Source organism: Anomaloglossus baeobatrachus, chromosome 6 (genome assembly GCF_048569485.1).
Source record: "Anomaloglossus baeobatrachus isolate aAnoBae1 chromosome 6, aAnoBae1.hap1, whole genome shotgun sequence".
NCBI classification, from domain to species: domain Eukaryota; kingdom Metazoa; phylum Chordata; class Amphibia; order Anura; family Aromobatidae; genus Anomaloglossus; species Anomaloglossus baeobatrachus.
The window spans coordinates 19,765,884-19,788,546 of NC_134358.1; the positions used below are offsets into that span (position 1 = coordinate 19,765,884).

At 41.4% G+C, this 22,663-nt stretch overlaps 1 protein-coding gene across 4 annotated transcripts in view; it reads right to left on the reverse strand.

Moving 5' to 3' along the window:
- Positions 1-22,663, reverse strand: part of ADGRB1 (adhesion G protein-coupled receptor B1) — a 719,771-nt gene that overhangs the window by 239,063 nt on the left and 458,045 nt on the right. For all 4 annotated transcript variants that reach the window (XM_075352815.1, XM_075352814.1, XM_075352813.1 and 1 more), the window contains exon 15: positions 10,790-10,865. In XM_075352815.1, the coding sequence (XP_075208930.1) occupies positions 10,790-10,865 (76 nt within the window). The remainder of the gene's footprint in view (positions 1-10,789; positions 10,866-22,663) is intronic.

Here is a 22,663-nt window from a genome sequence, read left to right on the forward strand (position 1 = left end):
TTCTCAGTAATGGAGGAACAGACTGGACAAGAGGAGGTATTGCTGGACTTGTCTGTGAAAGAGCTACATGCACATATAAATAGATTTGGGGGTGAAATCCTAAGGACAGATTCCCTTTAAAGAACATTTGTCATCTTACAGATGTAGCAAAGGTTAAAATGACTCAGATAACACAGATATCACGGTACAGAAAAGTATAATCAGACACCAGCTTATGTACTAAGAGTTACTCCCAAAAATCAAGTTATCCCTGAAACATGGCGACCGGTATGTATTACAGAAGTGATGTAAACCTGGATGTCTGCTCTGGTACTTGTAGTGCCACAAGTCTTGTTAAGGTATACCAGGTGCAGGTTTTATGGATAGCCGGAGAAATGGGTGGGTCTGGCTATCCACAAACCTCCGCCCATGAGGGTGTCTCATGTGTTAAAATGGAAACACATGGTCAATGTGTGGAGGTTGTTATGCCTCCAGTGTGTGGAGGTTGTTATGCCTCCAGTGTGTGGAGGTTGTTATGCCTCCAGTGTGTGGAGGTTGTTATGCCTCCAGTGTGTGGAGGTTGTTATGCCTCCAGTGTGTGGAGGTTGTTATGCCTCCAGGGTGTGGAGGTTGTTATGCCTCCAGGGTGTGGAGGTTGTTATGCCTCCAGGGTGTGGAGGTTGTTATGCCTCCAGGGTGTGGAGGTTGTTATGCCTCCAGGGTGTGGAGGTTGTTATGCCTCCAGGGTGTGGAGGTTGTTATGCCTCCAGTGTGTGGAGGTTGTTATGCCTCCAGTGTGTGGAGGTTGTTATGCCTCCAGGGTGTGGAGGTTGTTATGCCTCCAGGGTGTGGAGGTTGTTATGCCTCCAGGGTGTGGAGGTTGTTATGCCTCCAGGGTGTGGAGGTTGTTATGCCTCCAGGGTGTGGAGGTTGTTAGGCCTCCAGGGTGTGGAGGTTGTTAGGCCTCCAGGGTGTGGAGGTTGTTAGGCCTCCACAAAAAAACAAACAGAACCAGAAAAGAGCTTGTATTATGTTACCAGGAGTAAACATAACACATAAACCACACTCCTGGTAACATAACACAGGTGTTATGATCTGGTCACCGTGGACGATCACAAAAATCCCATCAGCAGAAAAACACAAGAGTAGTTGGAACCTGGGCTGACCGCAATCCCCTATCTGTCAGACCACACTAGAAGTAGCCGTGGAGCATCCCTAAACACACCTAGACGCCTCGTCACAGCCAGAGAAATTTACTACTACACCTCACAGACAGAAATGAGGAAACCTATCTTGCCTCAGAGTAGTCCCCAAAGGAATATCAAGCCCCCAACATATAAAGCCAGCGGTGATGTAAGAAAACACAATACACAGATAGGAAATATAGATTAGCAAAGGCGAGGCCCGACTTCCTAGATAAAACAGGACAAGGCAGATAACTGATTGCGGCCAACAAAAAACTCTGCAAAAATACCAATCTCCTGATAATAAAAAATACTGAGACCACACGGACTCTTCCCCACTATATCAGGTACTCTTGGGAGCCTTAGAGCACTCCCCAAAGGAATAGCAAGCCCCCAACATATAAAGCCAACGGTGATGTAAGAAAACACAATACACAGATAGGAAATATGGATTACCAAAGGCGAGGTCCGACTTCCTAGATAGAACAGGACAGGACAGATAACTGATTGCGGCCAGCAAAAAACTCTGCAAAAATACCAATCTCCTGATAATAAAAAATACTGAGACCACACGGACTCTTCCCCACTATATCAGGTACTCTAATGGGAGAAAAAATACCAAAAAGAACACAAGAAATACAAAAGTGCAAATAATCAAAAAGAACAGGGAGAATCGCCCTTTCCTTGCAGTGGGGGAACCCCCATGCTCATCAAAACAGAAAGACAATTCCTCTCCTGCAAGAAAACAGACTTTAAGCAAAATGAAATGGAATACAAACACCCTTAGGTGTGGAACAGGAAATAAAGCAAGGAAGCTTGCAACTTATCTAGAATTTGACAGACACAGGATAAATGGAAGGACAACTCCAAGCCAATTCAGAGACTGAGGATAAACATCTATTACAGGCCCAAGCCAGCAGACACTGCTCTACTATATAACCCAGGCTGATCTGCAATTGGGCTTCCCAAACTCCCAATTAACTCCCACACCTGATGAGGCACAGTCAGCTTCACCCCCAGTCCTGACCACCAGAGGGAGCCCCAAACCATCACCCCCTCGGGTGACATTCACAACAGGAAGCCATTACCATTATTTTCTGCCATTCAGTAGAGTCACACATGGCGGGTCCTGTTTGGAAGTTTAGGAAGGATTCTTGACCCTCTTCAACGTGGTTTTGTATAGTACATCCCATAATGGCTCTTAGCTTTGCATTAAAACTAGGGATGATTGGATAGAATCCAATAAGAGGTTAGAAAAATATCCAATAAACCTTCCAGAATCAGCGCCACCCCCGGCTCCTCGTCTCTGGAGCCTGGGATCTATCTGCAGCTCTGCCGCACTGACGTGAATGGGCAAGGGCTGCAGTACCACAAACAACCACGCGGGGCACTGTTTTGGGATTTTTGGGGGATTTTTTATTTTTTTTTTTAAAGAAAGCAATCTCGGAAAAATCCTTTAGGATTGTGTCTTATGTTTTATTTAGGGGTGATCGAATACCTCAAATATTCGGCTTCGCGAATATCCGACGAATAGGTCGCCGCTATGCGAATATTCGACGAGCAATTAAGGCTGCTTTCACATCAGTTTTTTTGGCATCAAGCACGATCCAGCGAAAAAACTGATGCGACGGATCCGGCGAAAAAACGGATCAGTTGCATCAGTTTTTTCCATCAGTTTCTTGACAGATCCGGTGTGATTCTGAGCATGCTCCGTTAAAAAAGAAAAACGGATCCGGCGGCCGGATCCGGTTTTTGCCGCATTACACCGGATCCGGCGTCCATAGGCTTCCATTATAAAACATGCCATACGACACCGGATCCGGCGTGATCCGCTTTGTTTGCCGGACACAAAAACGTTCACTTCAACAATTCATCCGGCTGCCAGACAAGTAAATTTTGCCGGATCCGGCAAAAAACGGATGAGACGCAAGGCGATCCAGCACAATCCGGCACTAATGAAAGTCTATGGGGGAAAAACGGATCCGGTGGCAGCAGACGCCAGATCCGTTTTTTCATGTTTTCGCCGGATTGTGCCTGATGGCAAAAAACTGATGTGTGAAAGCAGCCTAAAGGCTACTTTACACGCTGTGATAGCGGTACTGATATCGCTAGCGTGCGTTCCCGCCCCCATCGGCTGTGCGACACGGGCAAATCGGTCCCCGCGTCGCACAGCATCGCTCGGACCTGTCACACATACTTACCTTCCCTGCGACGTCGCTGTGACCGGCGAACCGCCTCCTTTCTAAGGGGGTGGTCCGTGCGGCGTCACAGCGACGTCACTGAGCGGCTGCCCAATAGAAGCGGAGGGGCGGAGATGAGAGGGACGTAACATCCCGCCCACCTCCTTCCTTCCGCAGTGTGGCCGGCTGCAGGTACGGTGATGTTCCTCGCTCCTGCTGCATCACACGGAGCGATGTGTGCTGCCGCAGGAGCGACGAACTACTTCGTATCTGCAGCCCCAACGATATTCGAGAATGGACCCCCATGTCACCGATGAGCGATTTTGCACGTTTTTGCGACGATGCAAAATCGCTCATAGGTGTCACACGCAACGGCATCGCTAATACGGCCGGATGTGCGTCACCAATTCCGTGACCCCAACGACTTCGCATTAGCGATGTCATAGCGTGTAAAGCCCCCTTTAGTCTATGGGAAGCCTGAATAGTTCCGAATAGTTGTTATTTGGGTTTCCCATAGACTTACATTGTGCATCGAATATTCGCGAATAGTTTGATAGCGGCGACCTATTTGGCAAATATTCGTGAAGCTGAATATTTGAGGTATTCGATCATCCATAATTAACACTAGAAGTCCCAGGAAATTTGAGCTCCATAGGGTTCCAATGGTAGTAATGTCAAATGACACCTCTCTGGGACTTCTAGTGTTAAAACGTAAGACACAATCCTAAAGGATTTTTCCAAGATTGCTCTCTTTAAAAAAAAATAAAAATTCCCCAAAAATCCCAAAAAACAGTGCCCCGCGTGGTTGTTTGTGGTACTGCAGCCCTTGCCCATTCACGTCAGTGCGGCTGAGCTGCGGATAGATCCCGGACCCCAGTGACGAGGAGCCGGGGTGGCGCTGATTCTGGAAGGTTTATTGGATATTTTTCTAACCCCCTTATTGGATTCTTTGTTTGCGATTTTAGTTGGTAGTAAAAATAATTAAATTCCAATTAAAAATTCTTGCAACGCGGCGGCGGCTCCGGCAATCTCCTGGAGTCTGACGCCATGTAAAAGCCATTATGTGAGAGGCAGACTTTATTTGCTCACTGGAAAGGCTTCCGATGTGTCTAACAACCCTTTTCAATCTCGCTTTGCTAATTGGACTTTGCAAGGAGGAGGGAAGAGACGTCCGTGTGTTTAATACGAGCCGCGCGGAAGAAAATAGAGCGGCGGTGAACAAAGATGTACTCCTAGTAATCAGTGCAGAACAGATTCAGGACGCTGCCGCAGGACGCTTCACGTCCCGCCTCGCTGCCCACCTACAAGAAAGGGAAAAGCTTTCCTCTGCCCTCCATCACGCTCACAGCCATACGTGGCCTCCATAAACCATCTATACTGTGATGATCTGAGACGTTCCCTCTGCGAGATATGACGGGGGGTTTACATCGGTCCCTGTGGCTATCCAAAAGATAATGGTCAATTGGAGAGGATGGTGCCGACGTCCCTTGCATTAACCATTTCCGCCACGATCGAGTGCGAGCCTCGGGCCAGCGAAGGGGCCGGTAATAACATAATATTTCACGCAGACACAAAGTAAACATCAGAGTGGTCATCTTATTTCAAGGTCCATTTGGTCCAAACGGAGATGAGGACGCATTATTATATACCTTGACTCCTGAATGGAGAACAAGCCACGGGCGGATGCGGCAAATAGAAAAAGAACGGGTACTCCGAAACCCCATCCGATGGACGCCGGCTCATCCACAGGACGAGCGGAGATCAGAAAGGGATCATTTTGTCCAAAAATAAATGTAATTACACTTAAAAAAAAATTACGAATTTCCAAGTGAATCTAGATAACCGCTGCACACACGTTATGGAATAATAAGACTAGAGGGAAAAAAAAGGAGCAAATGATCCTTTTTTAATGGCATCCCTGTTATGGACATGATTATATGACGATATCCAAAATAAAGGGCAAGATGGCGCTTGCACCCATATTTGTGTAGCGCCCCCGAGACCCTCAGGGCACTACAGGGAACTGCATCCTCTTGGGGATGCAGGACCTACCCCATGGGACCTGGAGTACCAGTGCCTTTTCCTCCAAAACACAAACTAAGGGTGGCTTTACATGCTGCGATATCCGGCCCGATATCGCTAGCATGCGACCCACCCCCATCGTTTGTGCGAAACGGGCATATCGCTGCCCGTCGCGCACAAAATCTGGCACCCCCGTCACACATACTTACCTGCATAGCGACGTCGCTGTGACCGGTGTACCGCCTCCTTTCTAAGGGGGCGGTCCTTTCGGCGTCACAGCGACGTCACTAAGCGGCCACCCAATGAAAGCGGAGGGGCGGAGATGAGCGGGACGTAACATCCCGCCCACCTCCTTCCCTCCGCATTGTGGCCGGAGGCAGGTAAGGAGATGCTCCTCGTTCCTACGGGGGTCACATGTAGCGATGTGCACTGCCGCAGGAACGAGGAACAACTTCGCCCCTGCGACAGCAGCGATAACTGGCAGCGGACCCCCATGTCAACGAGGAGCGATTTTGGACGTTTTTGCAACAATCCAAAATCGCTCCTAGGAGTCACACGCAACGGCATCGCTACAGCGGCCGGATGTGCGTCACAAAATCCGTGACCCCAACAAGATCACTGTAGCGAAATCGTAGCGTGTAAAACCCGCTTAAATCCTAGTTCTCCTCTCCATACTGGGCATAGAGGGTTAACCGGGGATGGTCGCCATGGGAACGAGTCCCTGGGTATAGCCGGCCTGGTGGGAGGGGTCAGTCAGAGAGAGAGTAGCACACAGGAGAGGTGTGCGGACGTGCCTGAGCTGGGTCCGTGTAACGGTGACCCCGGAGGCACAGGAGAGAGGTCGCCAGGATGGGTACCGAGATACCGCTGGGACCGGAGCACGCACGGGGCACAGGGCCCTAGGTCAAGCGCAGGTTTTACACTGTTTGGCAAATACCTGCCCGGTGAGGACACCTTCACGGACTTCACCGAACCAAATAATCTGGGGGCATCAGCAGTAAACTAGGATTGGGGTTCGGTCACTTGCCTCCTCGCAGGATCCGCACTGCCTGCCGTACGGAGAAGGAGACTGTACCCCAAAAGGGACAGTCGGGGTCCCCAAACGCTCCACGCTACGGGAACTCAATCTACAGAGAGTGACAGAGCAACCTGGGTCACTACATTGACACTGGTCCTCCTAGGACCTAAACAGCAACCCCTGGGTCCACAGTGAGTAGAGACTGGTAAAGACAACCTGGTGTGGTCTCCATTATTGCCCCCATTACATCTCCCAGGCACAGCCCTACCTACGGAGGGCCTACCATCACAGCTGCTACTACCACCAGCCCTGGGAGTACCCACATTGAGCAGCGGCGGTTCTCCATCCTTAACCGCAACCCGCAGGTGGCATCACATGACAAGAAGTCTTATTTTCCGTGTAAATACCCCCCCATTAACAAAAGGGGCCCAGGGCACGGGATCGGGCAACAGCCACCAGAGTGACATTCCCATTCGTTACCGCCCGGGACCGAGTACCCCCTTCTCTGGGCGACACAATTGCATTTACAGACACTTAAAAGACATTAGTTCCCGTCAATTGAATTTGGAGATCACCGAATTGAAAAGAATTGGAAAAACACAGGCTCAGGCAATGTTGGGACATGTCTGTATCCTATGCCCTGATATTACATTTATCCTCTACGTACTAATTGCTTGGAAAAGTATATGATGATGAAGCATTGGAAGGATTCCAAATTCTTTCCCAAGAGACCGCTATAGACGCCTTTAACTTCCGTAAAATAAACATTTCCTACTGTGATGCTAATGATAACCCCTCGATCTGATCACTTACATATATCACACTCAGAATTTGGACTACAGGCAATTAAGGGCCATGCAACCCTCTAGCGTGCACCCCTATATCATCCCTAAAACATACAAATTGCCTTTCAAATAAGGGGCGACCACTGGACAACCAATATGAGAAGGTCGGGAGGAAGAGATAAATAGGCAGGAGGGTCCTCGGGAATGGGACTATTTAAAGGTCTAAAAACTGTACTGATTCTACTCTATCAGCTTTCTGCCAGCACTTTAGGAACTGGAACCTCCGATCATTCACTTCCCACCATGCCGTTATATAATGGTTTGCTTGCCCCGAACTGGAAGTCCACCTCTCTCTTATGTCGGTATGCAATATCAAAGTCAGAAAAGCAGGAAGGAAAATGATGACCCCCCCAAAAAAAACACCACTTCCTGTAGAGCAACAAAGACCATTAAAGAGAAAAAATAACCCACCCCGTCCAGCTGAGAGACTACGACCCACCGCACTTCCTATAGAGAAACAAAGATGTGCCGCTACCAAATGCAGAGACATAGACCAACCTGCAGCATCATACCGCTAATAGAGTCAGACTGCACAACCACTGATAGCCTTGGAGTTGGGGGTCCACTGTGGTATAGCACTCCATCCCCCGCCCGACGTCTTCATTTTACTAGTATCTGCATCCTCAAGATGCAGATGAATTTAATTACCACAGGGGTGCATGGAGCCATCGGTCTCTTGTTCCACCAGGTTTTTCAGAACAGCAATGCAATGATGTCACTTATACTGTGTGTGGGGGAATGTACTGTGAGGACATTATACTGTGTGTGGGGGAATGTACTGTGAGGACATTATTCTGTGCATGGGGGAATGCACTGTGAGGACATCATACTGTGTGTGGGGGAATGTACTGTGGGGACATCATACTGTGTGGGGGAATGTACTGTGGGGACATCATACTGTGTGTGGGGGAATGTACTGTGGGGACATCATACTGTGTGGGGTAATATACTGTGGGGACATCATACTGTGTGTGGGGGAATGTACTGTGAGGACATTATTCTGTGCATGGGGGAATGCACTGTGAGGACATCATACTGTGTGTGGGGGAATGTACTGTGGGGACATCATACTGTGTGTGGGGGAATGTACTGTGGGGACATCATACTGTGTGTGGGGGAATGTACTGTGAGGACATCATACTGTGTGTGGGGGAATGTACTGTGAGGACATACTGTGTGTGGGGGGAATGTACTATGATGACATCATACTGTGTGTGGGGGAATGTACTGTGAGGACATTATTCTGTGCGTGGGGGAATGTACTGTGAGGACATTATTCTGTGCGTGGGGGAATGTACTGTGTGGGGGGAATGTACTGTGAGGACATCATACTGTGCATGGGGGAATGTACTGTGAGGACATCATACTGTGTGTGGGGGAATGTAATGTGGGGACATCATACTGTGTGTAGGGGAATGTACTGTGAGGACATCATACTGTGTGTGGGGGAATGTACTGTTAGGACATCATACTGTGTGTGGGGAATGCACAGTGGGGACATCATACTGTGTGTGGGGGAATGTACTGTGGGGACATGATAACATTTGTTGGGGGAATGTACCGTGGGGACATCATACTATGTGTGTGGGAAATGTACTGTGAGGACATCATACTGTGTATAGGGAAATGTACTGTGGGGACATCATAGTGTGTGTGGGGGGAATGTACTGTGGGGACATCATACTGTATGTGGGGGAATGTACTGTGGGGACATCATACTGTGTGTGGGGGAATGTACTGTGAGGACATCATACTGTGTGTGGGGGAATGTACAATGTACAGTGGGGACATCATACTGTGTGTGGGGGAATGTACAGTGGGGACATCATACTGTGTGTGTGTGTGTGTGTGTGTGTGTGTGTGTGTGTGTAATGTATTGTGGGGACATCATACTGTGTGTGGGAGGAATGTACTGTGGGGACATCATACTGTGTGTGTGTGTGTGTGTGTGTGTGTGTGTGTGTGTGTGTGTGTGTGTGTGAAATGTATTGTGGGACATCATACTGTGTGCAGAACTGTGGCGTTATCCTACTGTGTCATTTTCTGTAAAGACTAAAACCTGCCCCCACTTTCTCTAGAGAAAAAAAATCAAACCAATCCCTACTTCCTGTAGCGCAATGAAGACCCGCCCCCAATTTCTTGTGAAGGATATAAACCCGACCCCACTTCCTTTAGAAATGAAGAGCCCCCCACTTCCTAAAGGGTTATAGAGGCCTGCCCAAACTCCTGTGGAAACAGACATCTGCCTCCACTTACTGTATAGTGAGAAAGACCTACCTTGAGTTCCAGTTGAGCGACATAGACCCACCCCCACTTCCTGTATTTTGATGAAGACCCACAACAATTTTCCTCTAGAACGATAAAGACCCATCCCTAAGTCATGTAGAGAAAAAGGGGCCCACCTGCACTTCCTGCAGAGAGGCAATGGTCTGCTCCAATTTCCTGTAGAGAAAAAGACCAACCCCATTTCCTGTAGAGAGATGAAGACGAACCCCACCTTTCTGTAGAGCGATAAAGACCCGCCCCAACTTTCTGTACAGAATAGAAGGCCTTCCTTCACTCTACTTAGATCCAACCCAATTTAGCGGCGTGAGAAAAAGACCCACCCCCACTTTCTGTAGGAGATGAAAAACCGCCTCCACATCCTGTACAGAGACATAGACCTGCCCCCACTTCCTGTAGAGATGAGGACCCACTCCCACTTCCTGTACAGAGACAAAGACCTTCCCCCATGCCCTGTAGAGAGATCAAAACCTGTCCTCACTTCCTGTAGAGATGAAGACCCGCCCTCACTTCCTGTACAGAGACATTGACCTGCCCCCACTTCCTGTAGAGATGAAGACCCACTCCCACTTCCTGTAAAGACAAAGACCTTCCCCCATGCCCTGTAGAGAGATCAAAACCTGTCCTCACTTCCTGTAGAGATGAAGACCTGCCCTCACTTCCTGTACAGAGACAAAGACCTGCCCCCATTTCCTGTAGAGATGAAAATCTGTCCTGACTTCCTGTAGAGAGATGAAGACCTGCCCTCACTTCCTGTACAGAAACAAGGACCTGCCCCCATTTCGTGTAGAGATGAAGACCCGCCCTCACTTCCTGTACAGAGACAAAGACCTGCTCCCACTTCCTGTGGAGAGATGAAGACCCGCCCCTCACTTCCCGTAGTGAAAGAGTCCTGACCCCACTTCCTGCACAAAGACAAAGACTAGCCCCAACTTCCTGTGGAGAAAAAGCGGCCCGCCCCTACTTCCTGCACAGATACAAAGACCCGCCCCTCTTCCGGTTTATCTTTTCTACTAGAGATTGATTACACTTGATAAGAGGCCATGGTTGGACATAACGGAGACCCCCGGTGGACGACACTTCGAGGTATTTCCAGGGTAAGAGAACATAAGTTGTAATACAAGTGCTCTGCAGACTGTCTATTTCTTACAGTAATGGTCACATGAGGTGAAGCTGGAAATGTAGGTCAGTGGGTCACATTCTGTAACAAGTCCTCCACATTATATTCTACTTCATAACCCCGAGGGCAGAGGTGGAGGCTGGGATGGTCTGCATTACCGTTGTAGGTTGAGGAGGCCGCCCAGATTCCTGTAGAGCACCGTCCCGATAACGAACATAGAAGAATCATCTGTATCTAAACAAAAGCAAAAGGAAAAATCCATTAATGGAGACAAAGCGGAAACCTGAGCAGAACAATATCACAGAGCTCAGGCCGCAGCTCATCCATGGCCTAACACGCTTTTACTTGGCTGAAATAGATTTTTGGGGGTGCATGAATAATTCATTGGAAAAGGTTAGAACATAAAGCACATGTTGTGAATGCAATCTGCGAGAAGTGCCCGGAGCAGTGTGAAACGCGCTGGGACCAGCTCCACCTCTGCATGGTTTGGATACGGTTGAACTAACGGAGCAAAGGGGAACTGATTAGAAGGTCATTGCCCACCTGGGCGCCTGTGGCTCCACAAATCCTCTATCCACGAGGCTAGAAAATTGCTGGAGATGGACCAGCCGAATAGAGGTCTCACCACAGGCGTCCGTGTCACTGGTGACATGGAGGGGGGGCTCCGTGATAAAGATTGTGTGAAGGGTATTTCTGAAGAACTGTGATATAACAATGCCTGATAAGCAGGGGACTGAAGTGTTAAAGAGCTGAAATATATTATCATTTGTTTTCAGAAGGATTACTTATTACATTTTTATTTTTATTTTTTTTTACAATATTTAGGCATTATTATTTTAGGTTTTAATAATTTCCTATTTCCTATTCACCTTTGTTATTATTTTATATTTATAGTAACACTTTTTTTTAGAATATTTAAGCAATATTTTATTATTTTCAGAATTTATATTCACCTTTGTTATTTTATATTTTTATAATTAACACACATTTAAATATTTAAGCATTACTTTAATTTATTATTTTCATAATTTCTATTCACCTTTATTATTTTATATTTTTATTAGTACATTTTTTTTGGACTATTTAAGCATTATTTTATTTTTTTTTCATAAACTCTATTCACCTTTGCTGTTATTTTATATTTTTTATTAGTAACACTTTTTTTTATAATCTTTAAGCATTATTTTATTTCTTTATTATTTTCATAATTTCTATTCACCTTTGCTATTATTTTATATTTTTATTTATAACACTTTTAAAGAACATTTAAGCATTATTTTATTTTACTAATTTGAATTCACCAACACATTTTTCCATGAATATTTCAGCATTATTTTATTGTTTTCATAATTTCTATTAAACTTTATTTTATATTATTAATAAAAAATTTTATATATTTAAGTATTATTTTATTTATTATTTTCATTTCTATTTATGTTTATTTTATATTTTTTTAATAACATTTGTTTAGAATATTTCAACATTATTTTATGTATTTTCAGCATTTATATGCACATTTGTTTTATTTTATATTTTAATACAATTTTTGTAAAAATATTTAAGCATTATTTTATTATTTTCATCATTTCTATTCACATTTGTTATTTTATATTTTTATTAACTTTTTTTTAGAATATTTAAGCCTTATTTTATTTATTTTTTCAGCATTTTGATTCACTTTTGTTATTTTATATTTTTATTAAATATTTATACATTTTTTATTTTATATTTAAACATTTATTTTAATAATTTATATTCACATTTGTTTTATTTTATATTTTTATTAATAACAATTTTTGTAAAATTATGTTATTTATTATTTTCATCATTTCTGAAAATCAATATATATATTATATTATATTTACACACACACACGCACACACATACTATATACCACACACACATACATGTTTACAGTCAGCTTTATATATTAGATAGTATAGATGTGAAAAGCGTTTCTATGAACTTCAAATAACTTTATATATTCAAAATAGATAACAATTTTATAAATAAGTTATGAATATCAAAATCAAATTGGATACTTCTTTCCTTTATGATCTCCGTTGTTCAATTTCGGAGCGGGAAATGCTGACACTGAACCCATTACACCCAGAAATCATAAAGGGAAGTGCACAGTATAGCAGAGGGATCCAACACAAGTGCACACCGTACAGCTCATTTCATATGCAGCGCAGCACCTCTGTTACCATTCTGCTTTATTGTGGAAATTGTAAACATATGTTCATTTATAACAGAAATTCACAGCTTACACTTAACACAGAAAGGGAGAGAATTTCTTATCTTTCTTAAACTGTATAATAAAATGAACTCATATTATTATAACATTTTTATTTCTGAACATAGGGAGCACTATTATAGTAGTTATATTCTTGTACATAGGGGCAGTATTATAGTAGTTATATTCTTGTACATAGGGGGCAGTATTATAGTAGTTATATTCTTGTACATAGGAGCTGTATTATAGTAGTTATATTCTTGTACATAGGGGCAGTATTATAGTAGTTATATTCTTGTACATAGGGGGCAGTATTATAGTAGTTATATTCTTGTACATAGGGGGCAGTATTATAGTAGTTATATTCTTGTACATAGGGGCAGTATTATAGTAGTTATATTCTTGTACATAGGGGGCAGTATTATAGTAGTTATATTCTTGTACATAGGGGGCAGTATTATAGTAGTTATATTCTTGTACATAGGGGGCAGTATTATAGTAGTTATATTCTTGTACATAGGGGGCAGTATTATAGTAGTTATATTCTTGTAAATAGGAGCAGTATTATAGTAGTTATATTCTTGTACATAGGGGCAGTATTATAGTAGTTATATTCTTGTACATAGAGGGCAGTATTATAGTAGTTATATTCTTGTACATAGGGGCAGTATTATAGTAGTTATATTCTTGTACATAGGGGCAGTATTATAGTAGTTATATTCTTGTACATAGGGGCAGTATTATACCGTGTTTCCCCGAAAGTAGGACCCCCCCGAAAGTAAGGCAGGGTGGTGGTTTCGGGGGGGCCCGCCAATGTAGGGCACCCCCCGATTGTAAGGCAGGGTAGCGGGGGGCCCGGGGAATGTAAGGCCGCCTATGGGTGGGGTCAGTGGGGACAGTATGGCCGCATATGGGTGGGGTCCCTGGGGAAAGTACAGTAACTTACCGCTGCCGCTGTTCCCTCGCTCCATCCAGGCCTTCTCCAGTCTCGTGCCACCCGTGGTCCGCCTCCGGTGAATGGCCCCCGCAATCTCGCCGGCCTGCGGCGCGTCCCGTGTCAACTTCCTTCATGCTCGATGCTGATTGGCCGATCAGCCTGTTCGTCACAGGCTCCCTGCTGGCCATCAGCTCGAGCTGTGATTGGCCAGTCAGCCGGCTCGCAGCTGATTGGCCCTCAGCTCGAGCTGCGATTGGCCAGTCAGCCGGCTCGCAGCTGATTGGCCCTCAGCTCGAGCTGCGATTGGCCAGTCAGCCGGCTCGCAGCTGATTGGCCGAAATCAGCCGCGACGTCACCGCCTGCAGGCTCGCTCCGATTTCGGTAAGTTCCGAAACTCTCTCTGTGTGTGTGTGTGTGTACGGTATGTGTATGGGTGCCGTATGGGGCTGTATGTGTCAGTGTGTGTGTGTGTACGGTACCGGTACGATATGTGTGTGGGTGCCGTGTGGGGCTGTACCGGTACCGTATGTGTCAGTGTGTGTGGTGGCAGAGTGGGGGGCAGAACCACTGTATGGGGAGGCTGCAGGGGGGAGGATGGGGTGGATGCCGGATCTCAAACAATGGGGAGGCTGCAGGGGGGAGGAAGGGGTGGATGCCGAATCTCAAACAATGGGGAGGCTGCAGGGGGGAGGAAGGGGTGGATGCCGGATCTCAAACAATGGGGAGGCTGCAGGGGGGAGGAAGGGGTGGATGCCGGATCTCAAACAATGGGGAGGCTGCAGGGGGGAGGAAGGGGTGGATGCCGGATCTCAAACAATGGGGAGGCTGCAGGGGGGAGGATTGTCATTTTTTTTCCAATGTAAGGCCTCCCCCGAAAATAAGGCAGGGTGGGACTTTTGGGGGTAAAATTAATGTAAGACAGGGCCTTACTTTCGGGGAAACACGGTAGTAGTTATATTCTTGTACATAGGGGGCAGTATTATAGTAGTTATATTCTTGTACATAGGGGGCAGTATTATAGTAGTTATATTCTTGTAAATAGGAGCAGTATTATAGTAGTTATATTCTTGTACATAGGGGCAGTATTATAGTAGTTATATTCTTGTACATAGAGGGCAGTATTATAGTAGTTATATTCTTGTACATAGGCGCAGTATTATAGTAGTTATATTCTTGTACATAGGGGCAGTATTATAGTAGTTATATTCTTGTACATAGGGGGCAGTATTATAGTAGTTATATTCTTGTAAATAGGAGCAGTATTATAGTAGTTATATTCTTGTACATAGGGGCAGTATTATAGTAGTTATATTCTTGTACATAGAGGGCAGTATTATAGTAGTTATATTCTTGTACATAGGGGCAGTATTATAGTAGTTATATTCTTGTACATAGGGGCAGTATTATAGTAGTTATATTCTTGTACATAGGGGCAGTATTATAGTAGTTATATTCTTGTACATAGGGGGCAGTATTATAGTAGCTATATTCTTGTACATAAGGGCAGTATTATAGTAGTTATATTCTTGTACATAGGGGGCAGTATTATAGTAGATATATTCTTGTATATAGGGAGCAGTATTATAGTAGCTATATTCTTGTACATAGGGGCAGTATTATAGTAGTTATATTCTTGTACATAGGGGCAGTATTATAGTAGTTATATTCTTGTACATAGGGGCAGTATTATAGTAGTTATATTCTTGTACATAGGGGCAGTATTATAGTAGTTATATTCTTGTACATAGGGGCAGTATTATAGTAGTTATATTCTTGTACATGGGAGCAGTATTATAGTAGTTATATTCTTGTACATAGGGGGCAGTATTATAGTAGCTATATTCTTGTACATAGGGGGCAGTATTATAGTAGCTATATTCTTGTACATAAGGGCAGTATTATAGTAGTTATATTCTTGTACATAGGGGGCAGTATTATAGTAGATATATTCTTGTATATAGGGAGCAGTATTATAGTAGCTATATTCTTGTACATAGGGGCAGTATTATAGTAGTTATATTCTTGTACATAGGGGCAGTATTATAGTAGTTATATTCTTGTACATAGGGGCAGTATTATAGTAGTTATATTCTTGTACATAGGGGCAGTATTATAGTAGTTATATTCTTGTACATAGGGGCAGTATTATAGTAGTTATATTCTTGTACATGGGAGCAGTATTATAGTAGTTATATTCTTGTACATAGAGGCAGTATTATAGTAGTTATATTCTTGTACATAGGGGCAGTATTATAGTAGTTATATTCTTGTACATAGGGGCAGTATTATAGTAGTTATATTCTTGTACATAGGGGGCAGTATTATAGTAGTTATATTCTTGTACATAGGGGGCAGTATTATAGTAGTTATATTCTTGTACATAGGAGCAGTATTATAGTAGTTATATTCTTGTACATAGGAGCAGTATTATAGTAGTTATATTCTTGTAAATAGGAGCAGTATTATAGTAGTTATATTCTTGTACATAGGGGCAGTATTATAGTAGTTATATTCTTGTACATAGAGGGCAGTATTATAGTAGTTATATTCTTGTACATAGGGGGCAGTATTATAGTAGTTATATTCTTGTACATAGGAGCAGTATTATAGTAGTTATATTCTTGTACATAGGGGCAGTATTATAGTAGTTATGTTCTTGTACATAGGGGGCAGTATTATAGTAGTTATATTCTTGTACATAGGGGGCAGTATTATAGTAGTTATATTCTTGTATATAGGAGCATTATTATAGTAGTTATATTCTTGTACATAGGGGGCAGTATTATAGAAGTTATATTCTTGTACATAGGGGGCAGTATTATAGTAGTTATATTCTTGTACATAGGAGCAGTATTATAGTAGTTATATTCTTGTACATAGGAGCAGTATTATAGTAGTTATATTCTTGTAAATAGGAGCAGTATTATAGTAGTTATATTCTTGTACATAGGGGCAGTATTATAGTAGTTATATTCTTGTACATAGAGGGCAGTATTATAGTAGTTATATTCTTGTACATAGGGGCAGTATTATAGTAGTTATATTCTTGTACATAGGGGCAGTATTATAGTAGTTATATTCTTGTACATAGGGGCAGTATTATAGTAGTTATATTCTTGTACATAGGAGCAGTATTATAGTAGTTATATTCTTGTACATAGGGGCAGTATTATAGTAGTTATATTCTTGTACATAGAGGGCAGTATTATAGTAGTTATATTCTTGTACATAGGGGCAGTATTATAGTAGTTATATTCTTGTACATAGGGGCAGTATTATAGTAGTTATATTCTTGTACATAGGGGCAGTATTATAGTAGTTATATTCTTGTACATAGGAGCAGTATTATAGTAGTTATATTCTTGTACATAGGAGCAGTATTATAGTAGTTATATTCTTGTAAATAGGAGCAGTATTATAGTAGTTATATTCTTGTACATAGGGGCAGTATTATAGTAGTTATATTCTTGTACATAGAGGGCAGTATTATAGTAGTTATATTCTTGTACATAGGGGGCAGTATTATAGTAGTTATATTCTTGTACATAGGAGCAGTATTATAGTAGTTATATTCTTGTACATAGGGGCAGTATTATAGTAGTTATGTTCTTGTACATAGGGGGCAGTATTATAGTAGTTATATTCTTGTACATAGGGGGCAGTATTATAGTAGTTATATTCTTGTATATAGGAGCATTATTATAGTAGTTATATTCTTGTACATAGGGGGCAGTATTATAGAAGTTATATTCTTGTACATAGGGGGCAGTATTATAGTAGTTATATTCTTGTACATAGGAGCAGTATTATAGTAGTTATATTCTTGTACATAGGAGCAGTATTATAGTAGCTATATTCTTGTACATAGGGGCAGTATTATAGTAGTTATATTCTTGTACATAGGGGCAGTATTATAGTAGTTATATTCTTGTACATGGGAGCAGTATTATAGTAGTTATATTCTTGTACATAGGGGGCAGTATTATAGTAGCTATATTCTTGTACATAAGGGCAGTATTATAGTAGTTATATTCTTGTACATAGGGGCAGTATTATAGTAGTTAAATTCTTGTACATAGGGGGCAGTATTATAGTAGATATATTCTTGTATATAGGGAGCAGTATTATAGTAGCTATATTCTTGTACATAGGGGCAGTATTATAGTAGTTATATTCTTGTACATAGGGGCAGTATTATAGTAGTTATATTCTTGTACATAGGGGGCAGTATTATAGTAGTTATATTCTTGTACATAGGGGGCAGTATTATAGTAGTTATATTCTTGTACATAGGAGCAGTATTATAGTAGTTATATTCTTGTACATAGGAGCAGTATTATAGTAGTTATATTCTTGTAAATAAGAGCAGTATTATAGTAGTTATATTCTTGTACATAGGAGCAGTATTATAGTAGTTATATTCTTGTACATAGGGGCAGTATTATAGTAGTTATGTTCTTGTACATAGGGGGCAGTATTATAGTAGTTATATTCTTGTACATAGGGGGCAGTATTATAGTAGTTATATTCTTGTATATAGGAGCATTATTATAGTAGTTATATTCTTGTACATAGGGGGCAGTATTATAGAAGTTATATTCTTGTACATAGGGGGCAGTATTATAGTAGTTATATTCTTGTACATAGGAGCAGTATTATAGTAGTTATATTCTTGTACATAGGGGGCAGTATTATAGTAGTTATATTCTTGTACATAGGGGGCAGTATTATAGTAGTTATATTCTTGTATATAGGAGCATTATTATAGTAGTTATATTCTTGTACATAGGAGCAGTATTATAATAGTTATATTCTTGTACATAGGGGCAGTATTATAGTAGTTATATTCTTGTACATAGTGGGCAGTATAATAGTAGTTATATTCTTGTACATAGGAGCAGTATTATAGCAGTTATATTCTTGTACATAGGGCCAGTATTATAGTCGTTATATTCTTGTACATAGGGGCATTATTATAGTAGTTACAGTTAGGTCCAGAAATATTTGGACAGTGACACAATTTTGGCGAGTTGGGCTCTGCATGCCACCACATTGGATTTGAAATGAAACCTCTACAACAGAATTCAAGTGCAGATTGTAACGTTTAATTTGAAGGTTTGAACAAAAATATCTGATAGAAATTGTAGGAATTGTCACATTTCTTTACAAACACTCCACATTTTAGGAGGTCAAAAGTAATTGGACAAATAAACCAAACCCAAACAAAATATTTTTATTTTCAATATTTTGTTGCGAATCCTTTGGAGGCAATCACTGCCTTAAGTCTGGAACCCATGGACATCACCAAACGCTGGGTTTCCTCCTTCTTAATGCTTTGACAGGCCTTTACAGCCGCAGCCTTCAGGTCTTGCTTGTTTGTGGGTCTTTCCGTCTTAAGTCTGGATTTGAGCAAGTGAAATGCATGCTCAATTGGGTTAAGATCTGGTGATTGACTTGGCCATTGCAGAATGTTCCACTTTATTGCACTCATGAACTCCTGGGTAGCTTTGGCTGTATGCTTGTGGTCATTGTCCATCTGTACTATGAAGCGCCGTCCAATCAACTTTGCGGCATTTGGCTGAATCTGGGCTGAAAGTATATCCCGGTACACTTCAGAATTCATCCGGCTACTCTTGTCTGCTGTTATGTCATCAATAAACACAAGTGACCCAGTGCCATTGAAAGCCATGCATGCCCATGCCATCACGTTGCCTCCACCATGTTTTACAGAGGATGTGGTGTGCCTTGGATCATGTGCCGTTCCCTTTCTTCTCCAAACTTTTTTCTTCCCATCATTCTGGTACAGGTTGATCTTTGTCTCATCTGTCCATAGAATACTTTTCCAGAACTGAGCTGGCTTCATGAGGTGTTTTTCAGCAAATTTAACTCTGGCCTGTCTATTTTTGGAATTGATGAATGGTTTGCATCTAGTTGTGAACCCTTTGTATTTACTTTCATGGAGTCTTCTCTTTACTGTTGACTTAGAGACAGATACACCTACTTCACTGAGAGTGTTCTGGACTTCAGTTGATGTTGTGAACGGGTTCTTCTTCACCAAAGAAAGTATGCGGCGATCATCCACCACTGTTGTCATCCGTGGACGCCCAGGCCTTTTTGAGTTCCCAAGCTCACCAGTCAATTCCTTTTTTCTCAGAATGTACCCGACTGTTGATTTTGCTACTCCAAGCATGTCTGCTATCTCTCTGATGGATTTTTCTTTTTTTTCAGCCTCAGGATGTTCTGCTTCACCTCAATTGAGAGTTCCTTAGACCGCATGTTGTCTGGTCACAGCAACAGCTTCAAAATGCAAAACCACACACCTGTAATCAACCCCAGACCTTTTAACTATTTCATTGATTACAGGTTAACGAGGGAGACGCCTTCAGAGTTAATTGCAGCCCTTAGAGTCCCTTGTCCAATTACTTTTGGTCCTTTGAAAAAGAGGAGGCTATGCATTACAGAGCTATGATTCCTAAACCCTTTCTCCGATTTGGATGTGAAAACTCTCATATTGCAGCTGGGAGTGTGCACTTTCAGCCCATATTATATATAGAATTGTATTTCTGAACATGTTTTTGTAAACAGCTAAAATAACAAAACTTGTGTCACTGTCCAAATATTTCTGGACCTAACTGTATATTCTTGTACATAGAGGAGGCAGTATTATAGTAGTTATATTCTTGTACATAGGGGCAGTATTATAGTAGTTATATTCTTGTACATAGGGGGCAGTATTATAGCAGTTATATTCTTGTACATAGGAGCAGTATTATAGTAGCTATATTCTTGTATATAGGGGCAGTATTATAGTAGTTATGTTCTTGTACATAGGGGGCAGTATTATAGTAGTTATATTCTTGTACATAGGGGGCAGTATTATAGCAGTTATATTCTTGTACATAGGAGCAGTATTATAGTAGCTATATTCTTGTATATAGGGGCAGTATTATAGTAGTTATATTCCTGTACATAGGGGCAGTATTATAGTAGTTATATTCTTGTACATAGGGGGCAGTATTATAGTAGTTATATTCTTGTACATAGGGGGCAGTATTATAGCAGTTATATTCTTGTACATAGGAGCAGTATTATAGTAGCTATATTCTTGTATATAGGGGCAGTATTATAGTAGTTATATTCTTGTACATAGGGGGCAGTATTATAGTAGTTATATTCTTGTACATAGGGGGCAGTATTATAGTAGCTATATTCTTGTATATAGGGGGCAGTATTATAGTAGTTATATTCTTGTATATAGGGGCAGTATTATAGTAGTTATATTCTTGTACATAGGGGCAGCATTATAGTAGTTATATTCTTGTATATAGGAGCATTATTATAGTAGTTATATTCTTGTACATAGGGGCAGTATTATAGTAGTTATATTCTTGTATATAGGGGCAGTATTATAGTAGTTATATTCTTGTATATAGGGGCAGTATTATAGTAGTTATATTCTTGTATATAGGGGCAGTATTATAGTAGTTATATTCTTGTACATAGGGGCAGTATTATAGTAGTTATATTCTTGTATATAGGGGCAGTATTATAGCAGTTATATTCTTGTACATAGGAGCAGTATTATAGTAGCTATATTCTTGTATATAGGAGCAGTATTATAGTAGCTATATTCTTGTATATAGGGGCAGTATTATAGTAGTTATATTCTTGTACATAGGGGGCAGTATTATAGTAGTTATATTCTTGTACATAGGGGGCAGTATTATAGTAGCTATATTCTTGTATATAGGGGCAGTATTATAGTAGTTATATTCTTGTACATAGGAGCAGTATTATAGTAGCTATATTCTTGTATATAGGGGCAGTATTATAGTAGTTATATTCTTGTATATAGGAGCAGTATTATAGTAGTTATATTCTTGTACATAGGGGCAGTATTATAGTAGTTATATTCTTGTACATAGGGGGCAGTATTATAGTAGCTATATTCTTGTATATAGGGGCAGTATTATAGTAGTTATATTCTTGTATATAGGAGCAGTATTATAGTAGCTATATTCTTGTACATAGGGGGCAGTATTATAGTAGCTATATTCTTGTATATAGGGGCAGTATTATAGTAGTTATATTCTTGTATATAGGAGCAGTATTATAGTAGCTATATTCTTGTATATAGGGGCAGTATTATAGTAGTTATATTCTTGTATATAGGAGCAGTATTATAGTAGTTATATTCTTGTACATAGGGGCAGTATTATAGTAGTTATATTCTTGTACATAGGGGCAGTAATATAGTAGTTATATTCTTGTACATAGGGGGCAGTATTATAGTAGTTATATTCTTGTACATAGGGGGCAGTATTATAGTAGTTATATTCTTGTACATAGGGGGCAGTATTATAGTAGTTATATTCTTGTACATAGGGGGCAGTATTATAGTAGTTATATTCTTGTACATAGGGGGCAGCATTATAGTAGTTATATTCTTGTACATAGGGAGCAGTATTATAGTAGTTATATTCTTGTATATAGGGGCAGTATTATAGTAGTTATATTCTTGTACATAGGGGCAGTATTATAGTAGTTATATTCTTGTACATAGGGGCAGTATTATAGTAGTTATATTCTTGTACATAGGGGGCAGTATTATAGTAGTTATATTCTTGTACATAGGGGGCAGTATTATAGTAGTTATATTCTTGTACATAGGGGCAATATTATAGTAGTTATATTCTTGTACATAGCGGCAGTATTATAGTAGTTATATTCTTGTACATAGGGGGCAGTATTATAGTAGTTATATTCTTGTACATAGGGGCAGTATTATAGTAGTTATATTCTTGTACATAGGAGCAGTATTATAGTAGTTATATTCTTGTACATAGGAGCAGTATTATA